Source organism: Aulonocara stuartgranti (genome assembly GCF_965226115.1).
Source record: "Aulonocara stuartgranti genome assembly, chromosome: 18".
Classification (NCBI taxonomy): Eukaryota; Metazoa; Chordata; class Actinopteri; order Cichliformes; family Cichlidae; genus Aulonocara; species Aulonocara stuartgranti.
The window spans coordinates 28,581,806-28,595,594 of record NC_138954.1 but is presented as its reverse complement, the minus strand read 5'-3'; the positions used below and the strand labels follow the sequence as shown (position 1 = coordinate 28,595,594).

Sequence of the window (13,789 nt, the reverse complement as noted above, 5' to 3'; positions counted from 1 at the left end):
ACTGTGCTAAAAAAAGGGGGGGAATTGCGCCCTCCAGTGCGCTACTTGTACACATCCAAATGTGTGCCTTTTGTCTTGCATGCTTCTCATTTCTTTTTCTTTGTCCTCTGTGAGTGTTGCATTTGTTTCCTTTCATAACTGCAGTCTTGTTTAGTGTGCATGTGTTAAATTCCTCTGTTTTTTCTTGGCGTTCATATAAGATACAATAATTAAACAGGAGCACTCCGATGGATTAAGGGCTTTACTAAAACGTTGATGTTTTAGGCTGATGTCAGCACTGGTAATATGGAAATCCCCAATAATGCCATCTGTATTGTTTCACAGATCATTTGTGCTGATGTCAGTATTTTTAATATAAATCGCATATAAATCATTTTGTGTCATTGTAAAACATGTAACATTGTGCTGTAAATATAAAGTTTTAAAGAGCTCAAACAAAGAAAGTGCTTGTAGTTAATATATTGCTTTAAAGTTTGGAAATGATCCTATGGAAACTGAAGTGTTTTCCTAATTCATGTGACCCTGACCTTTGACCTATGACCATGAAGCATTACATACTAAAATGGTGTATTTTGTTATCTTTTTCCTCATGACTGACGCAGAACTGGCTGAAATCTTTGGCTTCTAAAAGCTGTAAAGACCTGAAATTTTATGATATAGTGCATGAAACATTATGGCGTCACTGTGACGTTGTAGGAATTGAAAAAATATAAAGTGTGTTGTACAGCTCTATCCATGCCCTTTCATATCGTATATTACTCAATATGGATTCTTGAAATTTATTTTCAAGGTTAACTTTGACCTTGGGTGCTAGAAATGAAGGTGAAGGTCAAATGCTTAGCCAACCTAGGTTCTCATGTCCCCCATGGCCTAGTATATTGTTGTGAAGTTTGAAGATGATCCATAAAAAGTTGTGTTTTATAGAGTTTTTACTGATTTTCAACATTTAATGTGAAGTTGACTTTGACTCAGTTTTCCCCTAAATTAAATCAGCTGGAGATTTTATTGATCTCTAGCATCATACAAAGTCTGAAAATAACATGTTGAAGACTGTGGATGCTAGAGTGCTAACAAACAAACAAACTGAACCGACTACATACTCCCTCCCTTTGGGGGAAGAACAAGACTGAACAATATATATTTTTTCCCAAATTAGTTTTTAATGTGGAGATACTGAAATAACAGCGTACAACAAACAGACAGATTTCTTATACATTCTATACACAAACTTAAAGTTTTAGTAACTTTAGCAACTGAAAGGGTTTTACAGATAGTACTTTTGGACTAAACGACAATCATAATACTCACAAAGCTGAAGGGCAAGGGTCACACAAAGGATCGCGCCCTCACTGGGCTCACAAAAACTGCAGGTGTGCTTCTGGTTTGACGGGACAAGGTAGTGAAAAGGAAATCACAGCAGGAGCAAGTAGTTTTAAGAGCCACAGGACGGGGACAAAAGACTCCATATACACCCCCCCCTCCCCCCAGTAACACATTCATATTGTTCACCTTGTTGACTTTTACAAAGCAAGATGTAGTTTTAGATCCAATAATTTGTTTACTCATCCCTATCAGCAAAAGAATTCTCTTCATATGAAACACACATGAGTTTGCTGTAGTATTTTCCAAAATATTTTCTTTTGGTTGGCTCGAGTCTCCTTTGGTGTCAGATGGATGAGATTTGGTACATGCCACAACAGAACAAAAGTGTCTACATGTTTACAACACTACCAAAAATGGTTTAAACTGGTTATTGTAGCTTCATTTCCTATGACTCAAAGCCAGTAATATCAGATTTATCTATCTGAGCCTGTTGGGATGTTTAAACGTAATATGAATTATGACCCATTCTCTTTTTTAATAACCAAACATTTCAAATTTTACTCTGTTAAGAACGTCAGACAGACAATGGTAGTTTCACTTTTTAACAAATCCAGCTATAACTGGGCTAATTTTGTTACTTTGAATACACACTTTTTTTTTTTTGCACTACAGCTGTCTCTTTTTTAATACAACAGGACCAAGCTGATTGACTCACAACTTTAAATATACAAACATATTATTCTGACTATCATTGACAGGCAACCTGAAATGTGTTAAGGAAGCAGTACTAATGATATGCCCGTACAGTTACACCAAGACGTAAACAACAATCAAAAACACCGTAACATTTACCAGCCAGTTACGGCTATGCGAGTTATGACCCTTCGCTGGACTCTTCCCCAGCTTCCTCGTGGGCTCTTGGATCCATCTGTGACAAAACAGGAGATTTTGATGATTCGTTTTCTCCTCGGCCTGCAGTGGTTGGGTCATCAGTTGGCTCAGCGCTGGTGTTGAGGAATGCTTGATACTGGTTCCAGAAGCCTGCTGAGCTCCTAGTGGCTGGAATGTTTGAGGAAGTCATAGATGTAGAAGAAGGAAGTTGGTCAGTGGAGGAACGGCGACTCCGGGCTGACGGACGTGATGTTTTGGATACCACGCCGTGATGCTTCATGTGCCCCTAAAATTGAATAGATTTGAAAGATTTTTATTTATAATCATCATCTTGTAAAGACAAATCTTAATAGAATTTGGGTAGGCTAAAATTGCACAGCAGAGGTAATTTTAGAGTCCAGCTTAATTCAATTCAGTTTAATTCAATTTATTTAGTGCCAAATCACAACACCAGTCACCTCAGTGTGCTTTACATTGTACAGTAAAGCACTTGGTGACAGTGGGAATGAAAAACTCTCTTTTGTGTAGGACAAAATGCTCTGTTCAACACAGTAATTGTGCAAACATAACTACACATCTTATTGATATAAATGATGGAACTTGTTCCTTACCTTCAGCCCACTGCGACTGGCGTACTCTTTTCCACACTCAGCACAGCAGTAGGTCTTCTTCTCAGGACGAGACATCGGAGACGGGAGGGTTGGAGCAAGGTTGATGGGGCCAGAAGCATCCAGTATTGAACTTGAGCCGAATCCACTTATGCCATCTGCCCGTTCTTCCCTCCCATATGAACTAAAATGAAAGCTTTGACGTGTCTCTCTTACAAAAGTGGCTGTTTTCTGGGGTTCGCCTCTTACTTCAGCTCCAGTGTTGTCTGTATCCTCCAAAGCTGACGTCAGCTTGGGTTCTCCTTCTGGCACAGTTGCTTGGTCTTGCTTTGGTGTTGTGGGTGGAGATGAGAGCTCTTTATCTTTATTTATGGGCTCTGGTGATTGGGGCCTTGGAGAGACTGGGTCTGATTCCAAGGTTGTTGTTGTATTACCGTCACAAAGATTGGGGTTAGAGGTGGTGCTGGGACAGGTGTAGGAAAAGGGATCATCGAGAGCAGGTGTGCTTTGCAAGTCCTCTACGTTTGATTTAGAGCCAAGGAAGGCATCGGAAGAGGTAGATACTTCATCCTCTCCACAGTCCATCTCAGTAGCAGTAGGTGATTTTGTGGTTTTGGTAACACTGGAAGTAAATGGTGAAGGGGTAGATTTTGGAAGATTGAAACCAACAGTGGCTTGTGGAACTTGGTTGTCTTCGCCAGTTGGTGAAGCTTGATCTGTCTGCTGGGATGCAGGCAAAGGGACACTGACAGTAAGCACAGGGGGGTCTGCACTGCCTGGTGGTGAAGTCTGTGTGGTGGGATTCATAAAGGGGTCAGGGCTTAGGTCAGAGGGGGGAATGTGGTCTGGGCTGGAGGGTGCAGACTTGCCTGGATTTTGAGTGAACTCAGCTGATTTCATACTGTCAGAGGCAGGGACAGAGGCAACTGTTGCAGTATTAACTTGTTGAGTTGGAACTATACTCTTTGAATGGCCTGCGAGGGGAGGTGTATTACTTGAAGTAGCATTTGGGTCAGTGCACTGGGACTGAGATTGTACCAAGGATATGGCTTTAGATTCAGCTGGCATCTCATGTGCAGAATCCTCTGTGCCATCTGGAGGCAATTGTCCACCAAGGTGCATACGGATGTGGTGCTGAAGCACGAGAGCATTAGTGAACTTACGTTGGCACAGTGGGCAAGAGTTCTGTACACGTGCATTGGGGGGCCGGGCATGATGGGTGGCAATATGGGATCGCAGACTGCCTTTGGTAGAGAAGGATCGTCCACATATCTTACATGGAAAAGGCCGTTCTCCGAGGTGTGTGGCCTGGTGCAGCCGCAATGCTCTGGGGCAGCTCAGCACTCGTAGACACACCCCACACTGATTGGATGTAAGGTTACCAGCTGGATCTGTAATCAGTGATGGTAACATGCCTCCTGCCATGGCACTTGCTCCATTGGCACCCATGCCTAGGGCAGCTACCATTTCGCGAGTGAAGTTTGAAACCGAAGTAGTAACAAGGCTAGAAGACAGTGGAGATGCCATGACATATGTGGTAGAATTGCTGGCATTTGTGAAACTACTGTTTGCTGAAGTTGCTAAAGAGGTAGTGGTACTGCCAGATAACATTTCCATCACAGAATTGGAAGTATTGGAAGAACTCCATGGAGAAGAGGAAGGTCGAGGGGCCTTCTCTAGCTTCTCGACCAGCCTTTGCAGCTTAGAGGTTTCCGATGTAGGAGTGGGGGCTATGGAGGAAGGCAGGGAAGATGCATTGGTAGTTGTGGGTGGACCTGTGACTTTAGGAAAAGAAGAGAAGGGAAAGGAAAGCTGGGAATGGCTTGAAGAAGCATGTTGGTGGGAGCCTGGAGCAGAAGGTAGAGGGGTGCGGAGCAAGCCCAAAGCTGGATGGTTGTAGAGGGATGAGTGTGCAGCTGGGGTAGAAGAAGGTGTGGAGACAGTTGGGAAAAGAAGCTTAGGTAGGTGGGCTAGCTGGGAATAGGCAGCAGGGGAAAGCACTGGGGCATGGGGAGGAGTGTTTTCATCAAAGTGATGCTGCTTGGCACCCTTGAATAATCCTGTGATGGCAGAAGATGAGGACAAGGAAGGGTTTGAGAGAAGGGAGGTTGCGAGAGATGAGGTGGAGGAAGACGATGAGGAGGATGAGTTGGATGAGCCAGTTGTGATAGATGCTGCAGCAGCTACCACTGCAGCTCTGTTAAATTGCAGGAGAGAGTGGGAAATCAACGCTAGATCAACACTCGGGGGCAGGGGTAGGGAAGATGGGGTCGACCCTCCAGAAGCCCCTAGTGGTAGCCCAGTACTAGAACCACTGATTTCCAAACTGTCTCCAGATGTTTCATCCTCAGCCCTATTTTTTCGCTTCTTCTGTATCGTATTCATGGCACTAGTACTGCTACCGCTGCTCATGTTTTGTCCCATATCCGATCCCGCAGTAGTCCCTAATGCAATCCCAAACAAAGACGGTGGCAGAAGTGACAGCGAAAGCTCGGGGTTTTGTTCTCTGTGCCGTAGGAAATGAACTTTGAGGTTACCTCGTGTAGTGAAGCGGCTGAGGCAAACTGGGCACTGGTAGGGTCGTTCCCCCGTGTGTGAGCGGAGATGTATCTGCAGGGCTGAATCACTGCTGAACATTTTTCCACAAAAGCGACAGGCATGCTGGAGACGGCCGACAGTGTTGTTGGAACTGGATGCAGAAGAAGATTCTCCTCCGTTAGAAGCAGATTGCAGAGCATGTTGTGAGTTTGGGACTATAGGTACTGATGTGGGGAGGGGTGTGTTAAGGAAGGAGAGACCACTGTGCCCGCTCACTGAAGTAGTATTTGGAGACTTCTCATGAAGATACCGACTGGGTAGAGCTAATGACAGTGCTAGCGGATAGGTGGAGGAAGCCACTGTGGTGGCAACAGAGGAAGAATTCAAGGGAGCTGATGAGCGAGAGCTCACCCTTGTGAGACCATGAGCACCAGCTGCCCCACCTGTTTCCTCCATCTGCACCTTGTTAGGCTGCAGGATTTGAGACAAGGAGGTGCATTGCTGTGTGGGCTTGTTGACTGCTTGGGAGGGAAGCAGGGAGGAGAAACATGCTAGAAGAGGAGCCATAGAGGTGGAAGGCTGAGATGCAGTTGGCTGGGTTATTGGACTAGATGCCCTTTTACTGCCTTCCAGGCAGAGCTGAGGTACAGAAGGGAGAAGATGTTGGGCAGGTGTGTCTATGCTATAGGAGGCTCCACCAAGGCGCAGGACCTGTCTACAGATCTCCTCTGTTATCTGCATCTGGTGAATTTGTCTTTGCTGCAACACCCGAAGCTCCTCCAGGATCAAAGCTATGCTCAGCTGGGTCCTAGAAGGTGCACCCGAAGCAGATGACACTCCAGGGCTTGGGGTAGGTGTAACAGGACTCGGAGGGCCTTCGGGCACACGACTGGGGCTTCCAGGGTGTGGTGGAGGACATAGAGAAGCAGAGGATGAGGAGGAGGAAGAAGAGGTTGTGGTGGTGGCTGATAGTCCCAGCTTGGGAGAGGCCATTTGTGAGCTTCTGGGAGGGTAGGTAACAGCACTTACGAAAGCTGCGGAATTGCTGGCAAACAACTTGAAGCCAGGTGAGAATTGTATGTGGGATGTGAGAGGGGAGTAAGGGAAGTCTGATGAAAGGGAGGGCTGTAGGTCTTTGAGAGGCTGCTGGTGGGGCTTTATCGGTGAACAAGGTAGGGATTGACCCTCAGTAAGTTGAGAGGCGATCTGAGAGCCCTTGAGAGATGAACAGAGCGTATGGGGCAGCTGGGAGCTTTGAGGAGAAGACAAAGAGCACAAAGTAGAATCCGTGATAAATGAAAAGAAGTGTGACTTCAGTGCCGAGGTGTCATCTGCAGGTATTGAAAAAAAGGAAAAGAAATTTAGGTGGCTACTTCACGTGAAGGGTATGAAAAAACAAATGGTCTGTAGGAGGTGAATTTTGGCCTCAGGGGTTAATTTCCAGCCAACTAAACTAAATGTTTTTTCCTGTTCTCTTTGTGCTGCTTCTTTACTGCTGTCTGCACACAGACACACATGCTTGCACACAAACACACACATGCACTCAGAATATACTACTCACCCGCAGAGGAGACCACCTTGTTTCCAGGGAAACACACACAAGACCTCCACTTCCCTAAAATAAAATAAGACGCATCCTAAGGCAATCTTTCATCTATGCCTTTCTTTCTTTCTTTCTTTCTTTCTTTCTTTCTTTCTTTCTTTCTTTCTTTCTTTCTTCCTTTCTTTCTTTCTTTCTTTCTTCCTCCATTCAGTCTGTCTTACTGAAGAGCCCATCCCCCACTGGCCCAGTAGGGGTGTCAAGAGTTAGTTCTTAGTCAAGTACTGAACACTTTGCAGGGTATCTGACTGGCTAGTAAAACTGACTTTAAACAGTTGGGGGTCCCATTCCTGATAGGCCAGCCAGAGGAAGAGTTTGTCGTGCAAGCAAAACAAAAAGGCCATGACAGACATGACGACTCAGCAAATATGTTCTGCAAGCAAACTCCGTAACACTTTGTATACTCACGTGCACCCAAATGCATACAGAACTTCCTGCTGTTAGCTCAACAGCTACAATTTTGTGACACAATGGGGTCCCTATTCCTGTAACTGAAGTGGACAAGCGGACACAAATACACACAACTGTGTGTACACACACACACACGCGCACGCCTTCACACACACGTCTTTGTGGGCATGTTCATGCTTCAGTGGCTAGCAACAAAGCTGAATGGGGACAATGGGCTGTTGCAGTTAGAACACCTTATACAGTGCCCCACAAAGTTTCTTTTTCCTTGACCTTCTCGTGCTCACGTCTTTGCTTCAAACCCTAACCCTTTTCATAGCACACGCCTTCAGGTTCACCTTGCATTGTTTTTCAGTGATACTGCTTTTGATTTATTGTGTTTTTCTGAAATGTGGGTGGTCTGTGTGTTTGAAACTGGCAGTGTGAGAGGAGTGAAGATACTTGGGTTTAATAGGGCCAAGGAAGCAGCTTAAGGCTTAAACCTGCACAGAAGGAATTAAAGCGTCTGCACTCAAATTATTCCAGCAAGCCATTTTCTTAGCACAATGCTATAACATGCACATTTAACTTTGGTTAAACTTTTAGCGCAAATGAACTCAATTGAAGCACTTAAATTGAATTAATAAAAGGCTGATTAAGAGTAAATGATTACATCTCAGTCAACAAAGCTTAAAATATAAACAGTAAAAACATATTTGAAGTCCCAAAGGAGCTAATAGTCATTTTAATTTAAACTGTAAATGTACATCCTAAATAAGCACTACATTTTAATGTACTTGTGTAAAAGGCACAAAGCGCATACTAAGAAAAGGCTAAGTCTCCTATACTACGGCATCCAATGTGAATATCGTCTTACTTATTATTGATCATTGTTCTATTGATTTATATAGTCTATGTCTCACCATGCTCAAGTTTCCGACAGGCACCCAGGGTCAGGCTCATAAGCTGCTGGGGTCGTTTCTGTTTCCGACGGGACATGCTTCAACAGGATGGGACCGACGCAGGGGCGCATTGGCCAACACACAACTTTTACTCTGTCTCCCTGCGCACTGAAAAAAGCAGGTAACTAAATTACTTAGACAAAAAAAATGAAAGAAAAAAGAATTAAATAAATAAAGACAAACTACAGTATGGTTTCCAAAAATCTGACACCGGGTGATCCGGTTCGATTAGACTTAATAAAGTGGCTCCACGTTTGTGGCATTGTGGAGAAGAGGGGGGGAATACAAGAACCAAAGAGGCATGTGTGACAGTTTCTCTCAACAAGTCTTTCTATTCTGAAAACACGGCGTTGGCCCTCCTTCTCTGGACACACACACACTCGCACACACGCATACACACAGCTCACTTGTTCATCCACTACTTTGCATTCAAATGGCGAGTGAACACCCCATCTTTTGAGCCGAGAGTCCACTGCTTCTGTTCGGTAAACCCTTACACATTTACGCACAAGTTCATCACATTATGAGTCCTCCCCGAGCAGTCGATTGTTAAAACGTAAAAGCTAATAGTGCGCAAGGAAGGAAGAAATCCGTATCCGCTAAAACCTTGTTTCCCGAGACTATAAATCAAACGCATCCTGTCACGGGGCGTGTTGTCGAACACCGACACTTCAAAGTGTGCGTGGGCTGTGTTCCCCCCTCCCGACACCTCCACAAACAGCCTCCTGCGTGAGCTCGGTGAAACAGAGCGCCTGAAATCAGGTGAAATTTGCAACAATGACGTCGAGGGAGCTCAGCTGAGTGAACATCACCCTCTCCGAGCCTCTCCAACACATAAGGCCACTGACTGGAGACACAATGCTCCCTTTTCAAACCTCATCACGGCTGCTTAGCACGTGGAGTTGGAAAAAAACACAGCCATGGTGAGGAGAAAAATACATTTTCCACTTGGGCCCCGTGACAGTCCCCCACCCAAAGAGCATCCACCTTCTTCCCTCTCTTACTGGGGCTTGGGCAGAATAATAATGGAGCCAAAATTCTAAATCAGTAATTAATACGGGTAATAACCATCCACTAATCTGACGTTCTTAACAGCAAGATTATATTGGGAAAAAGGCTTTCTGTCCAAACCAGGCAGTGATTTCGGAATATTGTAGGGATTAAAAAGGAAATCATTTGGCTAATAACCTACGTGTCATTGTGTAATCGCTGGTGTCTTGTAAAAGAGAATGAAGCCATTACTCTAATAGCAGACAAACAGTCGAAGCGGATAATATCATCCCTTTTAACCTGGTCTCCATCATTCCAACAAGGCCTTCTTATTCTTCTTAATATTAGTATGATTTTCGTGCCATCTCGCCAGTTTGATCGCGTATACAAAGGCTGAACGCGCGCCCGTGTGTGTATGTGAGCACCAGTGTTTGGAAACCAAGCTCAAAATCTGGCCCTGAGATGCGCGTCCCCGCTACTGTACGGCGACCTGTTGCACGCCACGCGCGTTCCTACATCATAACAAGTTATGATTCATAAATATTATGACTTCTCCGGAAAAAAATGCAGTCCCGGATGTGCATTTCCCCCACAGGCCGCGCGTCGCCGACACAAGCCCGTTAAATATAACACAAAGAAAACTTACCATGTTCGAAACGATGAATTTTTGGCAGCGATATTGTGTAATGACAGGAGAGAGAGAGGGAGAGAGAGAGAGAGTGGGGAAGCCGGGGAGCTTGTGTTGGGAAAGATCGGCTCCGTCTCTCAGCCGGGACACTGGCGCAGCATTTTCCTATTCACTGCCAGGGATGCGCAGTCACACAGCCGCATTTTTTTCAATTATTTATCTCCGTAGAAAACCGCGTTCTTTCTCTTATGACAAAAGGGTTATTATGCCTGAGTGTGTTCACCCAGAGTCCAGGGTCAGGAGCGAAAGCAGGACCGGTGCAGATAGCCGTAGCCTGCTCGCTACAAGGGGAGGATTATGTTTTTCCCCCCCTTGGCCGTAGATTACGTGTCGCTCTTCCTCCCCTCTTTGTATTTGTCGGGGCCTGCTCCTGTCCGGCCTGTCTGCGCTAGCTGCGGTACTGTCTGTCTGTCTGCTAAGCTGGCTCGGTGTCTGTCTTCCTGTCTCTTATAATTAATGGCCCTCGCCGCCAGACGGTCCTTAGGGAAACTGTGACCACGGTTACCTCCACATTGGCTCTCAGTGTGCATGTCACATAAGAGTGCAGGCCCGGGAGCGCGCACACCTCTGATGCAGACATGAATCCATGTAGGATTTAAGTGACAGAGGTTCCCATTGATAAAAATAACAACCACTACTGAGTCATATTATTACCCTCCTAGGACCTGGCGTCCACATATGTGGACATCACATTTTGGGTTATTTAGACCAAAATACTCAATTTTGCTCTACAGGGGCCTGATATCCACTTACGAGGACATTATACTGTTACTGTTCTATCGAAATTTCAAACGAATATCCTCATGTGGCTCTCGTTTTTCTTAGAAACAAAAATCAGGTAAAAAAATGAAAATCTGGTAATTCTTTGTTTTTACAATCATCGGGTCCCAATCAGCCCAAATATCAAAGAGAAATTAAAAATGCATGCCGTGGAAGAGTTCGGGTCTTAGGAGGATAATGATTTCTTTTTTTCTTTTTCTTTTTTAAGGTTAGATATCTCTGTAGATGTAGTCCACAGACTGATGTTGTATTGAATTATCAAAAAAAAGAAAAAGTGAGCAGCCCACTTGAGCCACTCTATCATTATATTTCGTTCATTTTGGAGACAATAATGTGAAAATCAGTAGAAGTAAGTGATGATATAAAGAAAAATTCTAGTCTCCTCCAGAGTATTTACAGGCAATTTATCTTTCTTTGGTGACCCCTATGAGAAAATATGAATGATTCATGTTCATGCACCGCTTATATTAGTGTTAAACAGTGTAAAAAGCTTCTGCTGTGAGTTTCTTTGTGCATTACAACGCTTATTTTGTCAGCTAATGATGTAGTTGTGCCAGCAGCCTCATTTTTTATTTGTATTACTGTCATGATATTGATTATTGTCTTATCTTAACTCATAAGAATGTCTCCCTATAAGCAGACAGGTGCGGTGGCTTGTGTGCTACAGCAATAAAGCCACTAGGTGTCTCTCAAAGACATGTTAAAAAAGAATACCAGTGCTACGTAATTAGATACTGAACGAGTTTACAATATCTTTTTAATCAGTTGATTGGACACATCTATATAAGGTCCTACAGTTGACAGTGCACGTCAGAGCTCAATCTGAACCATGACGTCCAAAGAATTGTCTGTGGATCTTCAAGACAGGATTGTATTGAGGCAAAGATTTGGGGAAGGGTAGATCTGCAGCAGGAGGTCCCAGTGAGCACTGTGGCCTCTATCATCTGTAAATGGAAGAAGTTGGGAACCACCAAGACTCTTCATAGAGCTGGCTGCCTGGCCAATTTCTTCTTGTCTGTAATTGTCTGTACAACCAAATTCCCCCCTGTGGGACAATTAAATGATTATTCTATTCTATCTGTTCTAATGAAGCTCGTTAATGACAGTTCTCTGCTTTGTTGCAACCTCTGCTAGCGAAAGTCCACACCTGTACGGCTTACATTTTATAACAATGACAGTGCTGCACATGCTGCAAATATTTCATTTTTCTAGTTCAACATCTGCAGGCATTCACTGTTCCAGTGTCTTGAATGATACAAAGTTGAAAAATAGAAACATCAAATTTCATTTGCTTCACATTGCCTTGTGTTGCTCACATCACTTCCTGTTATCTAGATTGCATTATACCTTAGATTGTAAAGTGAGCGCAGTACTCAGTGTTAAGGGGAAGATATTTGTTTTTATTGTTGTTAGGGGCCCAATTGAGCACCGTCCTGACACCTTTACATTCATACCACTCTCCAAAAAGAAGGAAAATGGGACAATGGTGGTCTGACTGGATCTCGTAAATACCTACATGTCCTTACTCAAATAAAGGTAAAGAGACAGTGAGTGCTACTATGGTTCAGGGATTATGCTTGACTACTCTAACAACCTCATTCTGATCCTCTTGCCTTGTCGTTGAGACTTACGTTAAAAAAGTGAGTTTTGGATGCACCATTTTACTCTTAAGAGTCTAGTGAATAAAGACCCCTTTATGATCCATCCATCCATCCATCCATCCATCCATCCATCCATCCATCCATCCATCCATCCATCCTAACCACTTTTCCAGGGCGCTAAAAATTATCCTACCTGGCAGTGGATGAAAAGCAGGGTACACCCCAATGGGCCACCAGTCTATCACAAGGCTAACCCAATAGATAGACAACCATTCAGGCTCACATTCACACCTACAGCCAGTTTCAAACCACAAACCAGTGAAGGAAAAGTGTTTGCAGCCTGAGAGACACACTATCCATCCCGGCAACCAGCAGAGAACTCAGACTTATTAGAGGAGGTTTAAGGCCTCTGCTGCTCAGAACCTACTACATGCTGGATATCACTGAGGCCAGAATTTGTTTAAACCATGGGTCCAGAGAATAGTCGCAGTTATGGTAGCACCACATGGGCACGAGCATTATCACCCGTCTGATGGTTTTAAGACCCAAAACATCCTATGACTTTAGGAAACATTACTGATTGAAGAGTCCAGGATATTGTACATTCAAATTACTCATACTGTTAAGTCAGTTAATAAATAACAAAAGAGGTTTTTTTGTTATTTATTAACTCTTAGCTTCATGCCTAATTCTATGAAGTTACATTGTCATTAAAAAAAACAATAACATTTGAATATTTCAGGAGCTAATTGGTGTTTCTTGAATGGATGTGGCAGGTCTTTGAAATTTTGAACCTTTATTATAATGAAAAAAATGGATGTCATCAGCTCTCGTAAGTTCACATTTCTTAGAGGTGTCTATTAAAGCATGAAAATTACAGTAAGACCTCAATACAGGATGCTTCCTCCAAATTTTTAGATTTTTCATCAGAGATGCCAGGAGAAAAATTGCAAAAATGTTCCCTTGACAAAAGTTCTGTGATTATTTGCTTTTCTGTGTGCAACCTTGTGCACCGCATCTTTGTGCCGAAATCCAACCCAATCCATTTCTATACTGAATATTCTGAAGGTCGTGTTTTTAATTGTAAAAAAGGCTTGGGGAAGAAAAGAAGAAAAAGCCCAAGGTCTTCTTTCTCATGTCTGTGCATGGAAATGTTGGCAGAAATAAAACAAAATTACTTTGTGTAAAGCTGAAGACCTGTGTTTAAGAGCAAATAACGCACATATATTTGTATTCCTTAAGACAAAAAGAAAAATTAAATATAGAGGTAAATACCTCGCCCTTCTGAGCTTGCTGCATATGTTGTTTGTTTTGTCCCCAGTATCACTGACTGAATGGTTCACGTTGATAGTTTTTGTGATGGGAAAATACAGTAGTATGCATGTGTGTTTCTTTTTTTTTTTTTTTCTTTTTTTTTTTTT

The 13,789-nt window shown here is 43.5% G+C and overlaps 1 protein-coding gene across 4 annotated transcripts; it reads right to left on the bottom strand.

The window, feature by feature from the left end:
• Positions 1 to 1,138: 1,138 nt before the first annotated feature.
• On the bottom strand, positions 1,139 to 10,514 carry sall2 (spalt-like transcription factor 2). 4 transcript variants are annotated; one of them, XM_082514542.1, is made up of 5 exons: positions 9,946 to 10,514; positions 8,271 to 8,417; positions 6,922 to 6,975; positions 2,826 to 6,691; positions 1,139 to 2,500 (listed from the first exon to the last, which is right to left on the bottom strand). In XM_082514542.1, exons 2-5 carry the CDS (start codon positions 8,344 to 8,346, stop codon positions 2,198 to 2,200), a joined length of 4,299 nt encoding a protein of 1,432 aa, XP_082370668.1. In that variant the 5' UTR covers positions 8,347 to 8,417; positions 9,946 to 10,514; the 3' UTR covers positions 1,139 to 2,197. The 4 variants fall into 4 exon arrangements, with proteins under 4 accessions (XP_082370668.1, XP_082370669.1, XP_082370670.1 ...); XM_082514543.1 differs by lacking the exon at positions 9,946 to 10,514 and adding an exon at positions 8,717 to 9,909; XM_082514544.1 differs by lacking the exon at positions 6,922 to 6,975.
• Between the last annotated feature and the right edge of the window lie 3,275 nt (positions 10,515 to 13,789).

Excerpts from the sequence above, each read along its gene's own strand:
- sall2 (XM_082514542.1), bottom strand. The coding sequence starts at position 8,346 with ATGTCCCGTCGGAAACAGAAACGACCCCAGCAGCTTATGAGCCTGACC. Across the intron at positions 6,976-8,270 it reads CTGTCGGAAACTTGAGCATG|GGAAGTGGAGGTCTTGTGTG; the intron begins GTGAGACATAGA and ends ATTTTATTTTAG. Across the intron at positions 2,501-2,825 it reads CCAGTCGCAGTGGGCTGAAG|GGGCACATGAAGCATCACGG; the intron begins GTAAGGAACAAG and ends ATTCAATTTTAG.